General features: G+C 41.7%; 2 protein-coding genes across 6 annotated transcripts in view; one reads left to right on the forward strand and one right to left on the reverse strand.

Moving 5' to 3' along the window:
• Positions 1–8805, forward strand: part of phactr2 (phosphatase and actin regulator 2) — a 51044-nt gene extending 42239 nt beyond the window's left edge. For 4 of the 5 annotated variants that reach the window (XM_008284587.1, XM_008284591.1, XM_008284589.1 and 1 more), the window contains one exon: positions 237–1545. In XM_008284587.1, the coding sequence (XP_008282809.1) occupies positions 237–575 (339 nt within the window). In that variant the 3' untranslated portion in view covers positions 576–1545. Of the gene's footprint in view, positions 1–236; positions 1546–1650; positions 1728–3766 lie in introns of those variants that run through there. The other variant, XM_008284590.1, reaches the window with a different exon arrangement.
• Positions 8806–19687: 10882 nt separating this feature from the next.
• sf3b5 (splicing factor 3b, subunit 5) lies at positions 19688–20884 on the reverse strand. The gene is made up of 2 exons (XM_008284592.1): positions 20777–20884; positions 19688–20366 (listed from the first exon to the last, which is right to left on the reverse strand). The coding sequence occupies exon 2, from the start codon at positions 20338–20340 to the stop codon at positions 20080–20082; it is 261 nt and encodes an 86-aa protein (XP_008282814.1). The 5' UTR covers positions 20341–20366; positions 20777–20884; the 3' UTR covers positions 19688–20079.
• Between the last annotated feature and the right edge of the window lie 1014 nt (positions 20885–21898).

The raw sequence follows: 21898 nt of genomic DNA on the forward strand, positions 1-21898 counted from the left end.
ATTTAGCTGCTAATATGTTTTGCTCCACCTTGTGAGTCATGGTAGGAGACAGGAAAGATGCTTTATGCAGAGAGATAAGTCCATCTAGTGGACGCAGCTGGAACTGAGACTCTCTGGTAGAAGTTGGATGTTTTCATTTAAATTTGTACGTACCTGAAAACTAAGGTGGGGAAAAGCACCGCAAAGACCATTAGTTTTTATCGTCTAATTCCTCTTGTCTCTCTCTTTGTGTGCAGCTGAGCGTGAGGCCTACGGTGGCAGAGCTCGTCGCTCGGAGGATCCTGCGTTTTAATGAGTACGTGGAGGTAACGGACGCCAAGGATTATGATCGGCGGGCGGACAAACCCTGGACACGGCTAACTCCAGCTGATAAGGTACTGCTGTTACTGCACTGTGTTGTACAAATGTTCATTTTTAGTTTTTCCAGGGCATCGGCTTCTTGCCAGTATTACATAATCTATGCATTTGTGTCATTAAGGAAACCAATAAGTGAACAACAGACACCAAAGCACACTGTATGTGGACACCCAAGTACAGCACACAGACACCTGAAGAGTAGCTCCATCTGTGACTGATTTGTGTTTCATATCAAAACAATGGACAATAATCTGCTTCAGTAGCAGCCTCTGCTTACCTTGGAGGGATTTATGAAAGATTTTGGAACATGGCTGCAGGAATTTGACCCCATTCAGCCACAAGAGCATTACTGATGGTGCTTGGCTCCCAGTCGGTGTTCCAGTTCATCCCAAAGGTGCTGGATGGGATTGGGGTCAGGGCTCTGTGCAGGCTCTTTGAATTCTTCCACACCAAACCCAGAAAATCATTTCTTTAGAGGCCTTGCTTTGTGCCAGGGGAGTTGTCGTGTTCTCCTAATTGAAATTCAGTGTTTAAACTAAACCATGAGAAACATACCTGGACTGATGCGTGTTTGATGTTTGTCTACACATGAAGTGAGATCATAAAGATAAGTGCCTGCATGTAGTAGCTCTACCATACAAATGTCTTTCATGTGTTAAAAAAAAGGTAGAGAGGAAGAAAGACCCTCAGGCTGTGCTGGAGGGCAGTTCCTATGTCAAGCCTGCCCTCTGCTGTTGATATTCAGAACTACACAGCACAGAAATCACAAGCTGTAGTCAGAGAAGGGGCTTTTCATGAGGCTCAGTTATGCTTCCTCGTGTCCTCTTTCTGCTTCTCTTACTCCCCTAAATTGTAAACCCTCACAGGCTTCAGGCCTCACTAATTTTTCATCTATAGTTTATTATTTATGTTCTTTGATAATAACAGACATAATCATGCCCCAAAAGAACACATTTGTGCCGCTGTGTACCTTCGCTACTAATTTTTAAACTGTGCATTTTACATTATGGATAGTTCCCTGAAGCAAAATCTGCAGCAGCGCAGATTTATCACAATTATACCTAAACAGATGAAAAACTCCAAATGAGAGCCCCTCCAGCACCTTCAGATCTCACAGTGGAAAAAGCCCGTAGCACTTTCAGACTTGTGTCGGAAGTCGGCCGACTCGGCGGGGTCACCAGGACGCAGAAAAAAACGAGTTTTAGCTGATGTTGTGTGTCTGTGGAGGAACAACACAGTACGCAAAAAGATGTCAGAGGTATGCTCTAATCATTGTGTGTTCTGTTCTTCCAGGCTGCTATCCGTAAGGAGCTGAACGAGTTCAAGAGCCGAGAGATGGAGGTTCATGAAGACAGCAAACAGTTCACCAGGTACTCAAGCGGTCGATGGCCTTCACCATTTAACCCGACTCACAGGCTTCATTAGTAATTTATCAGAGTAAATCCTGCTGTTTATTAGCGCACAGTGATCAATATTATATTATTCTGGTCCCCCAAAGCCATTTCCAACATCCACATTAAAGTCATGATGTACACCTGGGTCAGCTCCAGTTCATTAGCCTCAGGCACTGATTGCCAATAAAGTCGAGGTTCGCTCTCATACGTTATTAGATCTGTGTGACGAGGGTTTATATCACTGTGCAGAGTGCAGACTCAACAAGAAACAGCTCAGTTTAAAAAAAAATGTCATATCTGAAATGGCTACACAACGGTTTGGTAGAAATTTCTTAACATTTGTTGAAGTACATGCAGCCCCTGCAGCAACGAGATATTAAACAACTTCTTGTTACCTTTTATGTCACAAAAAACAAAGATTGTGAAAAAGTTTGGCCGCCCTCCTTCTTGTAAAGCCTCTGAACTTTGTTAACTTTGTTTACTCGACTTCTAAAGCAGGTCCATAAGCTCAAAAACCACTGATTGAAGTTCTGAAAATGTGGGTAATGAATGACTACGGAGCAGAGGAAGGCTATAAAAAGATATTAAAGTGCTTCCAGCTTGTAATTTCCATTATCTGAAATGTCATTAAGAAATTGCACTTAAGGGGAACTGCATGAGTCGAGATGAGGTTTAAGAAAGCAAGAAAACTTTCATATAAAACTGCACGTCTGCTGGAAGAAAGGCGAAGCAGCCTCTTCGCTGTGCACAAACATGGAAAAGTCATCAGGAGGAAACTTAACCTGCAGCCTCATCGCAGGCATCGATGTCTGGATAAGAACAAAGTGGACGGCTCAAGTTCAAATCGAGCTCAATCGCCAAAAAAGGAAAAAGCATTTGGAGAAAAGAGCACCTGAGCAGCTGTCCAGTAGGAGTTGGAAAGTCGTATTTTGCCCTCAGGTGCCCCTAATTTAGCTTGCGGGTGTAATTTTAGACTAATGTAAATCTATTTTGTACTCTTATGGAGTACTTATGGAGCTGACAGGACCTTTATCTGTTGATACAACATTCAGATCAGCTGTGAAAACACTCAGCAGCGCTATTGGATGAAGCTCAATGTGAACTTTGAGTGTTTTTGTCTGATGAAGCTCCATGTTAGATCAAATTGTCACAACAGCAAATAAACAAAACAGAGTTCAGATTCTAATTTGACCATATATATATATATAGTCTACTTTATTAAGCACCTGAATGCAACCCCTGAAACTATAATATGTCATCAAATAGATTTATTTATCCACGACTGGCTGCCTCAATCCCGTAGAAAGATAATAATACTATAAAGCAATTGCCTCGTACCATAATCCAGTGTTTTTCCATTCTTTTATATCTAAAATGATGCCTCAAACCAAATGTCAGACTTTTCGGTCGTCGTGATTAAATGTTCAGCACAGTTCAGTACATTTTGTGAAAATAACAGTCTGCGGCGGTCCGCTGAAAGGACAGCAGGCCGTGTAATTGGTCGAATCGACGAAACATTTAAAAAACACCCTCCACTGAAGAAGTAGAGGGAATGGTCTGTTATGCTCATTCATTGTGACTTCAGTCATTCATTCATCTTCTTCTTTTTTTGTTGAGTTTAACAAAAAAAACAAAAGGCAGCTCTCGTGTGTGTGGTCTGCCATGACAGGAAGATAGTGTGTGGCTGTATGAAATCCACTTTCTAGAACTAAAATATGATTTTAACTGATCTGTATATAGCTTGTTATGTTGTGTATAGAGTTGCTGATTGATTAATCCTCAACTATTTTCATCATCAGTTCATCGGTTTGAGTTATTTCTGCCTAATATCTTTGAGTTGTGCACAAAACTGGACATTTGGAAACACACAGCAGCATTTTTCATAATTTTCTGCCACTTTATAGACTCGAAAACTATTATTCTGGAAAATTACCGACAGATTAACCCACAATGACAGTAATGTGCACTTGGTCCAGTATACTCGTGAACTAAGCCTGTGTGTTTTGTCTTTTCAGATTCCATCGGCCCTAAACTGCTCTCACTGCCACCTGGTCGTCAGCACCACGAGCTCTCCGGTCCACAGCTCCCAGCAGCGTCCTGGCACTGCAGAACCCCGGTCCACAGCTCAGTCCACTTTGCTTTGGAATCAGCCTTTTTCACAGCAGACAGTTTGGCTCGTGGTGGCAGAAACGACACGGGTGTGACTGATAACGTCAAACATGGCCAGTGTCAGAGGCTCGCTGTCGTAGTTAGGTGGCATGTTTCAAAATGTCTCCTGTGAAAAAGGTCTGTCGCCCCCGATGATATGTATTTACGTCTATAATGACAGCTACAGGTGTGTCTTAAGGCCTCGGCCAGCCGGAGGCACCAGTGAAACATTTGCACATATCTATAGTCAGAACAGTGGTGTGTATAGTGCTCTGATCAGAAACATTTATTTATTGTAGAGTATCAGAACCAGCTGGTTTACGGTGGGTTGTTTTTTTTTTTTAGTTTGTTTCTTTGTTTTTCGGTTCACTTCAGGCCTAATGAGAGGTCGCAGGGAGGCAAAAAATTACCCCTGTCATAGTGAATGTGGCTCAAGTGTACTTCAGAGTTTGTGTACTTGCCAAGATATGCCTTGTCGGAAACTGACAAATGGCCATACATGGGCATCCTCCCAGAACAGGAAGTGGGGTTGATTGGACGCTCTCATGCCGATGTCAGCGCCTATGTCATCGCTCAGAGGGGAGGAGAGGCGGTTTGTTCTGCTCCGATGTGCCTCTCGGAGTCGAATCGGAAATACTGCAGTTCATTTTTTAGACATGCTTAACGTATATTGCCACTAGAGGGCATTATATCACAAGAGTTTATGGAAGGGGACATGATGTGTATGGAGATTACCTTCAAGTGTTATATTTATAACTGCTGAGGGAGCGACGGGCACCTGAGGCTTTAGTCGTCAAGTGCAATGGAAATCAGCCCTATTCTGGCCAATCCTATCCCCTCAGCACACTTCCTGATGATACATGGCGATGGCGCGCCGTCGTATATCCTGTGTTGAGTTCACAAAGTGCTTGACTTGCTCTTTAGAGGATCTACGTTTATGTTTTTTAAACTACAGTTTTTCATTTCAGGCTTTTGGCTGGGGCTCTTCACACAGAGTGACTTGGTGCCAAAGACAGAGCAGGAATTTGATTGTACATTCTTAACTGAAAGCTTACAGTTTGATTTTTTTAGATTTTTTTTATAAAGGTTTTATGGAGAGAGAACGGGCGGGGAAAGTTTAACCACCGAAGCAATCGACTCTCGAAGAAGTGGAGAAAGTGCTTTATTTTCCGTTTCCTTGAACATGCTTTTGCAATTTAGTGAAGGCAGTGCATTTATAGAGCACATTTAAAAACAACAAATGTTGACCGGAGTGCTTGAATCTTTTAGTCTGTGACGGTTACGTAAGAAGAGGCTTCCTGAGAGGACCCACTTTTACACCTTGCCCTAACATGCACCTTGAATCAGGCAGCATCGCTCTGTTTTTAACAACCAGGTCCAGAAACATTTTACCATGAACGTGAGAATCTAAAGCAGTTCTTTAACTTTTTGAGTTACAGACGGACAGAAAATTTATCTGCAACTGTTTTGAATCAACAGATTAAATATGTATTTTGTTAAATCTTAGAAAGATGTTCAGACTTTCAGAAGCCTGAACTGAAGATTTCCTTTTAACCTTCTGAAGCCCAAAGCAGTTTCTGGGCGTTTTTTTTGCTCATGTCACGCTTTTCGTTACTCACTGTGGGCTCATTTTTCACTGCAATGTAAAGACCTGTACCTCTATGGAAACAACTCAACCATGTCTAAGAGTAGAAAGAATTAAAAAAGTCTTTAGTGCAGTATGACAGTTATGTCGCCACAAATCATAAGAAAAACAATGATAGAAAAATCTGGATGGAATTTTTCCAAACGCCCACAGGGGTTACCAACACCTGTGACTCTACATATTCTAGATATTTTAATACTTATATTTTTATTTATTTTCCATCCTTCCTCCTGTCTAAGCACAGCCCGCCTTTCAGCCCAGTTTAGATGAAAATTCTTGGTCTCAGTGAGCTGCTAACGGCTTCTCGATTGTGCAGAATTCTGTGTTTTTGACAGAATCTAGTAGAGATTTTTATTTTTTTTAAAAATTAAATTCTTGTGTAGATTAAAGTCATTTAATGAAACATCACAGTTAAAAGCTTAGATTTGGTTATTTTTTCCGACAGAACAGCAACATCACAAATCATCAGTTCAAAATTTAACTTATTTTCTTCACGCTTGTTTTTACTGTTTAATGCTGCGATAAATGCTGTAATTTTTTAAAAAACAGCAATATTTCTTTCAAACCTGCCGGCGGGTTTGGGCTTTCAGAGGGTTAAACGTGCAGATGAGATTTATTTTATTTGTGTTTATACATTTCTAATTAGTTTGGGGTGGTTTGGGTTACGCTTCGTTTTCGGCGGATTCATATATTTTGTGCCTCTAAGTGCTTGTCAAGGTAAAATCCTAACAGACGAGATGCATGTTAATGCAAAGTGTAAAAAGGATCAGTTAGAAACGCTTTGCGTCTGCGTGAAAGACAGATTGTTTGGCTGAACTTTAGTAATCTTTAGTCCCCGGCCCACTTCGCCTGGAGAGGAGACGTCGGTTGATGAGTGATTGACAGATCGAGCTCGCTGACCTCCAGAAGCCTGTGTTCTCATAATTGAGCCCCAAACCTCCACAACACTCGTCATTCTTACAAATAGTAACTGAAAAGGGCAGATTTAGCGTTTCTGCTGCTGAATGTGAGGGGGCTGTGAAACAAAGTGATGTACAGCGACGGAAAAGAACCAACAGTATTCATTCATGTCGATGTTGTTATATATTGATTATTTTGTACAGAATGTATATCAAGCATGTGCATACATTGAAATCAGTTTTACTACCAATATGATACAATACAACTTTGATGTGAATGTTTTAAGCTCTAACTGTAATTGTCTTTTATTTTGTACTTTAGTTTCGTTCATCATCCCCAGATAAAGAAATAAGCAGCGCAGCTCACGTCTCGCTGTTGTTTCTGGGCAGCGTGTGAAGCACAGTCTCCACTAAACCTCCCTGTTTCCTCAGCAGACCACAGACAAGACATCATATAGGTAGCGGTAACTCTGTATTCTGGTAAAAAGCTATTTATAATCCTATCTGGACCTCACGGTTAGAATTATGTCTTCAGGTGTCCATAGTTAAACCGACACAAACTAGAAATAACAACTTCAAACCCTGACTTAATTGCGTTCTATTTAAATATGCCCACTTTCGAGCAGTTATTTGGATATAAAATCCAGCTGCATCAGCAAAAAGCTTGTTTTTAATTAATGTACACAAATTAAAAGCCTTAGCTGTCGGTACAGCTTTGGTTGTGTAACGGGTGATTAAAGTGCGAGCATCATTTTCTAAGCGGGCAAAAGCCTAAATGGTAAAACACCAAATACACCGTTTAGTATTTCAAAGCAGTTTATAGTCAGTTGATAAATGGTTATGTAGTTAGCAAAGCACACAAGCAGATATAAAGAGATTTGAAGTGTTCTAAATGTATTCAACAGCTTTAACTCCTAAATGAAGCATCAACAACGGTAGAATAATTTTCTTTTTTTGTTTTGTTGATTTAACTCCTAGAAGGTCACGTCCATCTATCAAAATGGTTTATTTTGTGTTTTTACCATGATGATATTCCTTTCCTGCCTTCAAATGACTTAGAAATATCTTTAAGCTTTTCTCAGAAAGCGTGAATCTGTTAAGTCCATTTTTCTTGCAGCTTGAGCACACCAGCTCCACCAAGACTCTGCTCAAACACCTCTAGATGACACAATAGGAAGTTAGAATACTTGAATACTTGAATCTACCAATCCTGAATAAAACACAATGATATAGAAAACCCCAACCTGCTAGTTGATGGGATGTTTTCCTTCCAACATAAATAAATAAATAAATGCCATAAGGACATATTAACATGGTAAAAAGCTTAAGTATCACCAGAGGAAATCTGAAAACCTGCTTGTGAATAAAACCTTTAATATGGATGCTTCGAAGGAGGAGTTCTATTTGGTGACAAAGTAGATTAAGGAACACTTAAAATGTCTTTACATTTGCTTCTAACTACATTATATTGTTATCCACCATTTATAAAGTGTTTATATTCTGCCTGTCAGTGCTAAATAGAGAGGCTGAAATACAGTTTTACCTAATGAGAAGCTATAAACATGGGCGACTTTCTGCAGCTACAGTCCTGCTCTGGTTTATGACAACACTTATTTTGAAGGCACTGACGCATAACTCAGCGCTGTCGTCAAACCAGGTATGTCGGTGTTTAGTCTTAACCAGTCAGTACTAATCACGTAGAGCAAGTCCTGTAAAACAAATGGCTGCAGTCTGGTTCATCTCATCTGTGTGGGAAACCAAACACTTAATCTGTAGACAGGAAGACCCAAAGAAGCTTTAAACCTGCCCCGCATCTCTCAGCATCATTGTTCATATGGAGAGTATCGAGTATGTAGACTGAATTTCAAAAAGTATTTCTCTTAAGATTCCAGTTTAAAACATGCCCCGTTAGGAAGAATTCACAAACCAGGTAATAAAACTGTTTACATTGGAGAAGGTCTGCTGTTGTAATGGTGCTCGAGGCTTCCTTAATCACTCCACAGAGTAAAAACAGCCCCTACCGTCAGACTGATGCTGCTGCTGCCTTCGTCTTGAATCTTTCCCTCGATGGTGTAAAATTTTGCCGTAATTTGCTGCAGATTGTGTCGCGCTATAAATCCTTTAAGTGTAGTAGCGGTCAGAGAAACGGATTCATTTAGTGCTCGAAGCAGCAAAGACCCAGAACTGGATTCTTTTTTTTCTTTTTTTCCTCCACATGAGCTCCAAACATGTTTTACTGTATGTTTGACATAAACAATTCATCAAGTTATACGACGATGTTACACATTATATCTCCAGAACAGCTACTGTTACGTACAAACTGTGTATAGTGTTTTTGTATATAAAGAGTCACGAAAAATCATCTGAGTTGTCGTTCTGGTTTTTCTTGTCAGTATTTAATCACTTTCACTTGAGTGTAATGAGGAGGAATGTGTGAAGATAAAAAAAGACAAATACAGACCAACAGGAGGACAATTCACATTTTCTCTTTACGGATTTGGACAAAGCATTTACAAGTAAAACGAAAGTGAAAACTGAATATTCCTGGATCCCCCTCCTCTCATTTCCATCACTGTGTTATTATTATCTGCTGTTCTCCCTGGAGTTGGTTTTGGGAAGCAGGTTTCAAGACCTCATGATGACCATCCATCCATCCATCCATCATCTATACACCGCTTTATCCTCACTAGGGTCGTGGGGGGCTGGAGTCTATCCCAGCTGACTCAGGGTGAAGGCAAGAGACACCCTGGACAGGTCACCAGTCTATCACAGGGCTACATTTAGAGACAGACAATCAAGCACACTCACATTCACACCTACGGACAATTTAGAATCACCAATTAACCTCAATGTGTTTTTGGACCTTATGGGAGGAAGCTGGAGAACCCGGAGAGAACCCACGCTGCACGGGGAGAACTTGGAGAACCGGTACGCAAACCGGCAACCTTCCTCCTGCGAGGCAACAGTGCTACCAACTGCGCCACCTTGCAGCCCCGTGATGACCATGTTTCCTAATTTTAGCCTTCAGAGACATGAGCAGGAAAAAGCAAAACACTCGCTGGGGTTTTATTTTTAAACACATTACCTCATTCCCTGTAGATTCCCTGAAGTAATTAAAAACTGCGCCAACATTGATTTTTATTTTATTTAACAAATTTCCACTGAGGTTACAAGGACAGACCATGAGAGAAATTTACAGCCTGTCTGGAAACCCACAAGTGTAGCAGTTAGTGCCAATTAGGCCGTCATAGAAAGCCTCTAACTCACCTTCCATGTGCCAAAGAGTCGCTGATGACAGCAGAATTGCTCACAGAAGCTTTTATTGCACCTTCATGTCCCTTTTGGGGGTAACTGAATATATATTTACTTTACAAAAGGACGAACGATTCTGCCAAAAGAGAGGTGACATGTATTGGTACAAACTGTGTGGCTCGAAGTACCGCGGATCCAATTTGCGGGTGTAAGATCCAGGAAAGCAGAAACAATCAATCTGGATGAGATTCTCCAAACTTTCTTCTAGCACCACCTAGACGTCTACATTTCTGGTTTGGAGTGGAATGTCAACTTCTAGATGGACCGCCACGAAAATGTTGCATTCGAACAACCTGAAATTTGGGTTATGAGGTCGAATTTTTGGTTTGTATTCGTAGATCTTTGCTCCAAACAGAGTCGGAAGAAAGGTGGCACTCCTCAGTTTAAAATAACAGCAGAAAGAATCGCATCCTTTATTTATCTCTTGTGAGTTCATTCGTTTTCAGAGCATTAATGACGGCAGAGAGCTCCGTCTTTGTAACACCTGTACGTCTGAGAGGACGTCCTTCATGCCCAGAACCTCCAGACCTTCACCGATAACAGAAAAAACAACAAGTGGAACAAACGCCTCTGAACAAATGTGCGTGTCGGTTCACATGTCAGCTTTATGTGTGAATGACCACTCAAGTCAAATCGTAGTCCTGTCTACCTCCGCCAGAGAATGAGCTTTCGAGATTTTAAAGACGGCGTGGGCGTAATGGAGTCGGCTCTGAAGGAGAGCACGAGAAAATGAGAGCTAGAGATGGAAGGAGGAGAGGGTTGAAGAGAGCTGGAAGGAGATTGCAGAGACCGAGATGGGAGGAAATGAGACGCTGACTTGAATCACCGGTGAGACCGAAGTTTCCTCTTTACGGGCCTCCTGTAACCTGCTGGCCTTGGAATTGATTTGGGGGAAATTATGGTGCCACAGTTTGACCTCAGTGACAGGAAGAGGGTGTTATATATATATCTCTATGTATATAATTCTGACAGGGGTGATAATCGGTTTTATAGAGCAAGGAGGGACGGCAAGATAACTGCAGCAGCTGGTGCTCGTATTAGAAGATGCCCTCTTGGAGCACAGCAATCATAAACCTCCTGCTCTCGCTTTCATTCCCACCAACACTTCCACTTTAAATCCTCACCTTTATCCTCAACTTTACTCCATCGCTCACCGCCGCCGCCTGAACTTTAAACCTGAACCTTCTAATCTAAACTGATCTCTTATTTTCAAAGTGGTAAAAAAAAAAACTTTTTTTGTGATGCTGTCTGTAAAAACACACACATACACACAAGCTCCCTGCTTTAATGAAGTTTCCCAGCGAGGGTGGGGAGGCAGTTTCGTTGGCTGGCACGCTGCCTGGAGGTCTCGGCTGTAATGCAGCACAATTGGAAAAGAGTGGTGCTCCCCGCGGTTGCAAAAAGTGTGATTATTGGAGGTATTTTTCTGCCGTGTCATGCTGTAATATGTCATATTTAATACTATGATTCCACTACTGAGGTACAGTTTGTAGAAGATTGCATGCCTTTGAAGGATTGAGGGGGATCTATGTGCAGAACTGGAATATCGTATGTGTAATTCTGTTCTCATTAGTGTGTAGCTTCCTCTCATTTTGAATTATTGTGTTTTCATTAGCTTAGCATGAGCCTTACATTCCTACGCAGATTCTCCTTCATGTTTCTACAGTAGCCAGGAATGAGCAAACCAAACACTGGATGCGTTTTTATGTTGTAGTAGCCACTGTAGGTTCTCTGCTTATCCAGTTTGTCACATGCTGCCTCTTTGGTTGGCCTCTTGGTGTCACATTTAAACACACTGGGTCATAATCAACGTGCAGTGTAGTCTGATAGACTTATGAAAAGCCATGAATGTCAGAAGTAGACGGCAGGAGCCAAATGCCTGCTGGTTTTATCTCAGTTGTTACTTCCAGGTAGTGAAAAGGGCTTTTTTAAAAAAAAAATCCATATCATGATCTTTAGTAGTCTTAGTTCCAAAAATGAGATTTAAATCTTTCCCAACCAGTCGAGGCAGATGACTGCCCTCCCAGGTTCTGTTTGAAGCTCTTTTTTTGTCCTTCCCAGTCCAGTAGCGGTTTTCTGGTTCCTTCCCACAGTCGCCAAGTGCTTTCTCAAACAACATCCAAAGGGAACTTTGTGTTTGTAGAGGACGACATATGTTGTGAACTGGTGGTTGTTATGATCCAGCCGCTACGGTCAGCTGGATGCGACAAAAACCAGGTGGACTTGATGGAGGTAAAGCAATGTATTGCTCAGTGACGTAATTTTAAAAAACAGTGTTGACAAAGAAAACAGGACTGGTGGATGTCGCTAAATCAAAGAACCAAATAAAACCAAACAGAGGCGAGTTTAAAAAAAGTAGCTAAACTAAAAAAAACTAAACTCCATAGTGAAACTTAAACACAATAGCAACACCCACACCTAGCAAAAGAAACTAACCAGTGCCTCAAAAACCACCTTACAAAAAAAAAAAAAAAAAGAAAAAACCACGAGTAACTCCTAAACTTAGTCGGACAGCTGCTAACTGAATCTACAGTGTTTACCAACACATGGGTAACTTCCATGAGGCACCAGCACGACCTGTTCACTCTAAATTCTAGCTGCCCTGACTGAGAGTTTGGTTGAGGCTTTATATTCCAGGTGTGGTGATTGCTGAGGTTTTGGAGGCGGGATCTGGGTAGTGGACCAATCGGATGTGACGGGAGGCGGGGAGAACAAAGGCTGGGAGCAGGTCTGGAGCTCCAGCGCGATCATCCCTGATATCTGCCAGGTGGGATCTGGAGCACAGTCACAACACAATGGTCACAAAATTCTGGTAGAATAATCGTAGCAACTGGACTTGCTTGAGTTCCGTGACCTCTCATCCAAAAGGCTTCATCAGTTCTGACTGACCACAAAGGGGTTCATGGCAGGGGAGCACTAACGACCCTCATAACGATGAGGAGGAGCAACAAACCTCCAGTTGAAACCGAACCTCAGGTGTTAATGGCTCCTTTAGGATATAAATATCTGGAACTCCCAACTAGTCAGTCAGAACTGATGAAGCCTCTTGGATGAGAGGTGAAACGTCTCCAAGGAACTCAAGCAAGTCCAGTTGCTATGATTAAATTACCAGAACAACCATGACTTGGATGACTGAGAATCTTCACTGACAAAGGTCACAAAAGTCCACCACATAAACAAGACGGCACACTGTCACCAGGGGCCGTAACAGCGCTATAGACATAAAACTGAAAACAAAATGGTCCAACAAAAGACTCAAAATGTTGATGAGGCTCTTTGAAAGTAGAAACACTCCCCTATAAATCCATTGGCATTGAATGTTAGTGCGGGACAGATGCCAAAGAACATCTCGTGACTATTTCTCAGACGGCAGTGTTGGATGCTCTGGGAATGAGGGTTGATGAGGACGCCGGTTAGAATCTGCAACCTCACTGTTCGAGGTCACTCCATCCTACCCAGCGATCCTTTTATGGACTTTTATGTGCACAAAAATGTAATGGAAAAGGCAACTGTTTGGAAAAAAGGCTGGGTGACGACCTTTATTTCAAAAAGCCAGAACTGCATTTGTTAAATGAAAAAGGTGAACTTTTATTTGTCATAAAGGTCCAGCGTTGGCTCACCTAAACCCTCTGGGTGCCGTTACCGCATCCCTCAGGATTTGTGTTGGGTTTAGCTCCAGTAAATGATGCCAGACACGCACTCCTGCATTGTTCCCACAAAATATTCATGTGTTTGTTCCCTGCAGCAGACTCATTACTTGTTGTGTTTTATCTCGGGTGTTTCCACTCCACTGCCGAGCCAATCTGAGCGGGAAGCGGGAGAGAAGGAGCGAAGTGATGGGCTGCAGGAGGGGGTGCAAGCAGTAAAGAAGATGTGGGCAAAGGAGTTTAATGGAGGAGAACAGTGGAGGAGTTGAGACAGATAGATGGATAAAACAGGTGGGTGGCCGCGGGGCGACGATAATTGAATTTGGGGAGCTTTTATATTTGACGAGGGCGAATGTGCTTCCTGGACCTTTGCACCGTTTGGCTGAGCTCCTGTGTAATCAGAGGAGAGGGCGGATGTGGACGAGCGGCCAGCAGGAAAGTTCACATCAGCACGAACGGAGAAAGGCCAAGTGCTTATTAACAGGTGCCATTCAACGTGTCAGGCGGCGTTTATAAACGCAAACACACCCCCAGCCGATGCAATTTCCAGTCTAATTATAGTTTTGAAGAGTCGTGTGAAGGGATAGAAATTATTTTTTTCAACTCTGCGGCGATCTGAGCGGCCACGCAGGCGACTTGAGATGGGATGGATTTATCGGGTGTCGGGCTGTGACATGTTCCAGCGTATTGACTTCAGTACAGTTGAACTGCTTCAAATGGAGCTGAACGTGTCGGGTAATTTAATGTTTTATTTGACACGGTCCGCACGATACGAGACAGGTTGCTGGAAAATGTGAGGAGTCCTTGGTGACTTGATGGATGCGATTTGATGAGCTCAGATAAAGGATGCTGATGAAAAGTGAAGGTAAAGGAGGAGGTCTGACACTGAAATGATGCTTCGCGGCTGCAGAGGGACGATCCGACAGCCGTAAAATGACTGAGAGGTGGTTGCAGCGAGGAGAGAGCTGAGTTAGAAGCAGGAAGGGAAAGACGACGTAATTGCATAGAAGGTAAATAGATTTCCTGGTTCCTTTGTAGGTTTCAGCTTGAGTTACTGAAGACTTCACTGTAATAAACCAGCCCAGTGGAGCATTATCTGACTGCTGAAACGAACAAAGAAGCTGTTTCTATTTCTCAACCCATCAGTCTTGATGAGTGAATGATGACATCAAAGGGCTCCCGTTCCTGCCTTTGAACATGCTCTATGAGTGGTGGCTGGAAGGACTGCACTCATCTGCAATGTATAGAAACAATACATGAAAAGGATGCAGCGGTACAACCTGAAAAAAACACTGAGGATTTTATTCTTACACGCAGGAGTGCATCGAGTTTTAGTGAAAATTCTTTCATCAAAGGGAAAGTAACGCACACAACCATGTCATACAATCTACGTCTGTTATTTTATCCCACGAGCTCGTGTTGCATGATGAAAGACGAACAGAGTCTTGAATGAGAAACTTACATCCAAGCAATTTATATACAATTGATGCTGCACTTAAACAGTCATTCATAGCTTTGGCTGCAGTAACACAACTGAACAGCTGTGATGAAATGAAAATGAAATGAAAAATACTTTATTTATCCCAGAAGGGAAATTCAATATTGTAAAAGCTCACTTAAGAAAAAAAATAATATATATATATAACATATATTTTATCCAACAATAATAATAATCAGTCAGTCAGTCAATTGTCAGTCAGTCAGATTTGTTCTTCAAGGTGATGCTTTCAGTCTGTAATATAGTTTTCAGTTCCTTGTGTTTGTTCAGGATTAGAATGGGATTCCAGGGGAAATTCAAGGTATCCGGTAGCTCACACAGTAAATAGAAGAAAAATAAGGAAACCACTGTGTGCGATTTAAACTACGTACATGCAATCAAGATTTATGTAAGGTGCAAAATTGCTGGGATAAAACAAGTCTTTGTATAGTATAGAAATAATAATAATAATAATAATAGGCATATATGAGGTGTGTTTGGGATTATTGGGTTTTATTTCACAGTTGAATGAGGCTAGATTTAGAAGTGACTGAAGTGACCAGCTTCTTGTGGCTACTTAGCCTGCTCTAGTTAGGTTTAGTGAATCCAGATAACGGGAAGATATCCTGAGTTTGTTGAACTTAATACATAGTTTAGGCCTCTAATGTGTAACCATCCATCCCAGTGTTTTGTTTGTATCCAGATTGGGATTTGTAATCCTCACGACTGGCTCCAGCTCCTGAGGCACCTTCCTGCCCGACACACCTGGTTGTGTCCTGGTTGGATCAGCACCTGGTCCTAGTCCAGTGGATGTAACTGGGGGACTAAAAGAATTTAAAACAACCTGCTCAGCTCTGCATATTCAGCAGCTTTGCTTTAATGTGAGCAGTTTGCCAGCGGGCTTCTCCTTGTGGTTTGATGTATAGCTTGTGTGATAACCTCCTATGGAGGTACTTGTTTAACTACCGACTGTGCACTGAGCTGAAACAATAAAACTGATCTACACACATTCAGTCATCCTTTGTAAAGCAGCTTTACTGTTTGACTGTATAGGATTCTTTTAGGAAAGGAGCTGAAACTCTCACACTGAGTCCTCTTTTGGTTCATTTCTTTGATTTAACAGCAACAATAGGTTTGTCAAATGGCAACAAATAACTTTATTTTTTGACAAGAACACTTGGTTCAGTGTTGCCTCCCATTGTTTTAGTTTGACACCAGCATGTCAACAATTTGAGTTTGCACCAAAGGGATCAATAAAGTTCTATTCTATTCTGTTAAAAGGTGTTATGGACGATATTTGCAGAAGAGGATCAATTACCAAACCCATTTCTGTCTCTGGGTCATTACACTAAAAGCACTAAGTTGAGCCATCTGGTCAAAATATACAAGATGATAATTTTTGCACGTGTGTGTGCTGCGTATTTAATTTTGTCTCAGAAATGAAGTCTTTTCTTTTATTATGGGGACATTTCTAGGTTAAATCTCCACTTAGACAAGACCAAAGACATGTTGTTCAACAAGATGGCGGTGCGCAGTGGGGCAGCGGCATCTCGAGCTCCAGGTACGAAGCCTATCAGGCTTTTTCTTAAAAACCGGGACCTGACTACTAATTTCATACTACAACATGTGAATGTGAGCTGGCATGACAAATAAAGTTCCTTGAATCCTTGTTCCAGAAGTATTAAGATCCATCCATCAGCTCGGGGCCCTGGAGGGTATTCAGTATCTTTATTTACCTCATTTTATATCTAAACACTCATTTCCAGAGCTTCATCAAAACAGTTTTACGGACAATATACAATGTATAAAATGAGACTTCAATATTGTTGTCATGACCTTATAGCATAAAGGTTTTTTATGGTGTATTGTGCTGGCAGGCAGGACACGGAGTTTATAGAGATTGTAAAGGATTCAGGAGGAATAGACAGCAGAGAAGAAGCTGCTTCACTCATTTGCTGTTTGCAAGTCAACAAACGCTTTAAAGATAAACTTTTTCAGGAAGATCCTGATCTTTTCATTTACCTGCTGGTGTTTTTTCATTAGATTAAACACAATTAAAGCTTTTATTTTGTCATGTAAAAGAAAAAAATATATCTTTGCAGAAGAGGTACTTCACCTTAATAGGGGTGTTAAAGTTGCTGTTGAGGGGCTATAATCAGATGACACCCACCTGTGAGCCTTATTACCTTTAACAAAAGTGTTTCGGTCTCAACTGCTGGAGCTCGAAACCGCCGAGTCGACGTCTATTTATGGGCTCAGAGGGAGCGAGCCGAGCAGTTTATGCCAGTGTTTTATGTTTGTGCGTGACGGCAAACCGACCGACCTCACGCTGCTCCCGTGCATGACTTGGCAGCGCCGTCCCCTCCGAGTTCTCACAGCGAGGACAGATGGCAAGGACTTACCCCACCAAGAAAGCCTCCAACACACACACACACAGCCAGCCACGACGCACAGCACAAGAACTTCCTTGGCGCCCACTGACAAGTCTCTCAATCCAACGATGAGTCATGCATTGCATCCTCTCCCACCCGAGTGTCTGCGTTTGTGACTCCAAAAATCACCTTAAGTCAGCAACCGCCGCTCTTTCTGATGCGCATTTCAGTCCGAGCAAGAGTCTTGTGTCGACTGCAGCTCGAGGCAACACGCATAATAAAACCAGATCTCGTACATTAAACCCACGCATCTTGTGAAAAATCGCTGATTTAGATTCAACACTGGAATCACTTTCAAAAGCCTGAGCTGTGAGCTTTAATGACAGTTTTTTAAATCAGTGCCACCACTTGAGAAGTTAATTCGCTCCCTGAATTCTAACCGCTATTAAAAAAATGTTCAGATGGATGAGAAGTTCCAGACCCGGCCGTTTGCAGACCTACGATCCATTAACGTCGTCCCCCAAATATGATACAGCACGTCAAGGCTAAGTCACAACGAACCTCATGCCCTCCGATGTGTGGGTGGACAAATGTGTACGTGTTCCTGTGTGAGAGACTGTGTAGGTGGACAGGCGATTGTAGAATCTGCAAGGCCAAACAAATGCTGAAATCCACCGTTGAGCGGTCTGCAGCAGCACACATGCAGCTCTTTGTCCGGTTTTTTGATGTTGCAAATGTTCTGACTGTACACTTTTACATCTGTTCTCATTTATTGTAGAACTGACTGGCATGTACCATCGTCACCTTTTTGTCTGCACTGCTCTCAAACCATTCAAAGGCCACAACTGAGCAGGTTTGCATCAGCGTACACAGACATCCGTTTGTCTCTGGCAGGTCTTCACTGCAGCTGTCAGCCACTCTTTGGTCGCCCTGCTGAATGAATAAATGCCAGACAATGAGTTTTAATTCATTAAGCTGAATCTGAGCACACAGAAGTGCTCCGGTACCCCCGTGTTCATCCTGTTGCTTCCATCTGCGGTGAAACCATCAACAGATACCAGCGTGCCAGTTCCTTTGGCAGCGACACACGCCCAAACCAGAACACAAAAACCATATTTAACAGATGAGCTGTTCCCTTTTTTTTTTGCCTCCTCTTGCCATTTTGACAAATGTTGACTTTTGGTATTTGAATCCTCTGAGGTTGCAGCTATGAACTCGAACGAATCTTGGAGAGCAACCGTCGAGTGAACAGATAAATGATTTTACACGGTCCACAAGCTTGTTTGGCATTTTCAAGTTTTGCTGTAGCCGACTGTTTTAGGTCCCCAGCTATCTTTGATACAAGCCTCATTATTCTTTCACTTCACCCCTAAAACTCTCATATCGACGGGCAACTCTTAATTAACTCTGTGCCACGCAGGAGCTCTTTGGTGCATGAATTAATGCCGAAATGATACACGGCTGCTCAATGTAGCAGCCGAGCGGCCAATTACTCTTGAGCTCATCCAGTTTCTGTGTATATCTTCCATACAGTTCTTTCGGACTTGACGTACTCAAATTAAAACTGAGATCAGGGACTTTTATCCATTAACTTCTAATGAAATGTGCTGAAGAGAACATCTATAGAACTAAATTATGTCCGTCCACATACTTTGTCTCATAGGTTCTCCTCCTCTGATTACATTGAATTGTATGGTTTTAATATACATTTTTCTTCCTTGTGTGCACACTGTATTTGCTACATCCTGTATTCTCCATTAGCTTTAATGGTGACTCAGAATCTCTTCTTTTCATATTTTTTAATATACATTTATGCTCTTATGTCATTTTCAGTCCTTTGTCTTTTATTCTACTTTTCTCTGACATTCAAGCTGAGACACCTTAAGTACCATTAATAACTCCAGTCCAATATTTACATGCTCAATTTAACAGACTGACTGCTACAGGTTACTAAGAGTTCACCAAATATTGTTTCGTAGATGGTACTGATAAATCTTTAGACAGGTGCAAAACTTAAATTAGAGTTAAAAATGCAAAGAGCTCCATGAGAGGTCGTTCACTGATTTAAGGTCAGTGGATGATGATGATGAGGCTTGTGAGACCAACCGGACCCGACCGAACAGCTGCTAGACATCTGGCACTGACACACACCATGCTCTCCACTGAATGAGGGAATATAGTTTAGGTGAGTGATGCTTACACTTTCTTTGGCATCGCAGACTTGGCACCTCTACACCAAGGCACGGTGACCGAAGCTCTCTTTAAAGTGGCCTGACACTGAGCTAAATCACTTGTTGTTGGTTTTACTTTAATTGATGACCCATCTGTACACAGTCTGGGTGCAAATTATGTTTCGACACAATACTAAATTATAAACAGTAGCACATAACTGATTGAGCAGATGCCTGCTGACTAATCTGAACCACAAACTCCATGTCCAAATAGAAAAAGACGTTTTAATTAAATCAAAGTCGAACTTTCAATCAAGAATACATCTCCATCAGTTAATACAAACGGGACAGTGCACCACTTTGTACATGTTTTCTACTGTTTTTCTGAGTGAATGTTTAGATCTTGAAGTCCTTCGTTCCCTCCTTGTTGTAGGGAACTTTTCCAGAAGCTGTACTCGGCAACAAAGTGTGTTTCACTGGTCCACAGGCAAGCAAAAAAGATCTGCTTCCAGGAATCTTCTGTTGTTTAAGTGGACAAAACAGTCATAGTTGGCTGAATCATGGAAGAATGTAGGAGCAGTTTGAATTGTATGGTCAGGAATTTTTAGCAGAAAATATCCAAGAAGAAAAACAAAAAAACATCCCTCCTGTTCATCATCAGGCATCATCTGGTTTGTCTGCCGGTGGTCCGCATGGCTGAAGCATCTTCTCCATCAGGTTGAAGCGGACACGCGCTTTGCTCTCGTTTTCAGAGACGGAGAAGTAGTTGAGCAGGTCGAAGTGTCCCATGTAGGAGCAGTAAGAGTCACGGTGCTGGTTGACCAGCCATTCCCATTTGCTGGTGTCAGCGTGTCCTGTGCCGATGTACTTGGACTGAAGATGCTCCAGCTGACTGTGGATGTTGTATCGGTCCGTCATTCTGGCCGAGATGGGAGTTCTGTAAGCTATAGAGTGCGGGAGGGGAAATAGAACAAATGAGATGATGCAGACTTCATGCACAGGTACACAGATGGCACACGGAGATAGTTCTATAGTAGCTTGTTCGCCCTAAAGGTGGCTCACTTTGTCTTCTCCATTTTATCTCTGTCTTATCCTGTGAAAACTAAATTATTTAGTCTGTGCCCGAAACGTTGTCTTTCTTATTACAACGTTGAAATTAAAGTAAAAAGCTCCTTGGAGTCAACAGCTTCCTCGCGCTTTTGTTATGCGCTTGCTAAAGATGCTACCGGTTAGCTAGCTGATTAGCGGTTCGCGGGTTAAACGTCTCGTCGAGCCGGAACTTAAACTGCATTTACGGCTAACTGTTGCTTTAATAGTGGACATACACATTTTCCAAAAACAAAAAGATACTTACTTAAAATGTAATGAGTTCAAGAGAGAAGGCAGAAGCTGTGAAGTAAAGTAGAGGACCGCTCACACACTTCGACACAACACGAACGAACGATCACTTCCGGTGGGTTCTTGTCGTAAAATGGACCGGGGAGAAACAAGGGCCGGAACATTTCTTTCCAATCTACTTTAATGGCAGCAGCAGCGTTGTTCGTTCCTAAACGTCCGAGGAGATAACCTTGAGTATTTAATGAACAGTTAAATCTCATAACAGCTCTACACAAATTTTAACGGCAAAACAGAAACTCATGTTAAAACTATGACTATAAATAAAGAGATAAAAAGAAAAAGTACATAAAACTAGAAAGACAATTACATTGACATTTTAACTTTTAGGTTCAAGATGAGTGGTGAAATATTATCAAATAAAAAAAGACGTACAGCTCCCTTCTATTCTCATGAAAATAAAAGGGTGTTAACTCCACCCAGCAGTGGTTCTGCATCATAAATGGCACTTCAAAAAACTTCAGGAAAAGTTTGATGTTGAACCATTTTCCAGACCACTCGTTGTACAACATCTGGTTGTACTTTGATAGCAGGGCTTGATAATTGTTCAAGTAGTTTTTAAGCAAAAAAAATCGCAAGTTAAGAATTTGCAGCCTTTCTGTGTCCCTTCTATTATGAAGCAGGTAATATTTTGGGTTCTGATCTGTTGCTCAGTCAAATCATATCACAAGAAACCAACTTAGGATTTGGGAAACTGAGGTGATCCTCAGTTTCCAGAGGTTTCACAGACAAAATAATCAATAACTGTTACTTGCAGCTCACATTTTATGCCATAACCTGACACCAAACAACTAAACAAAAAATAAACAAAAGCAAGAACCTTTAGTACTTTTATTCCATCCCTGCTCCTTTAGGGTAAAAGGGAAAACTTAAAACCAGCTGTTGTTGGTTTGGTGAAGTCATTTATTGTTTATTTAAGTCAATAATAATAACCAATAATTTAAAAAATGAAAAAAGGCTGATAATACTACAAAGAGAACAGGGCTGGTGGGTGTTGCTAAGAACCAAATAAAACCAAACGTGGGCCAACAGAGTTGCAATGACAGAAGTAAAATAAACCCCTTACCCAAACTTAAAGACA

This window comes from Stegastes partitus, unplaced genomic scaffold (assembly GCF_000690725.1).
Source record: "Stegastes partitus isolate 25-593 unplaced genomic scaffold, Stegastes_partitus-1.0.2 Scaffold365, whole genome shotgun sequence".
Lineage (NCBI taxonomy): Eukaryota > Metazoa > Chordata > Actinopteri > Pomacentridae > Stegastes > Stegastes partitus.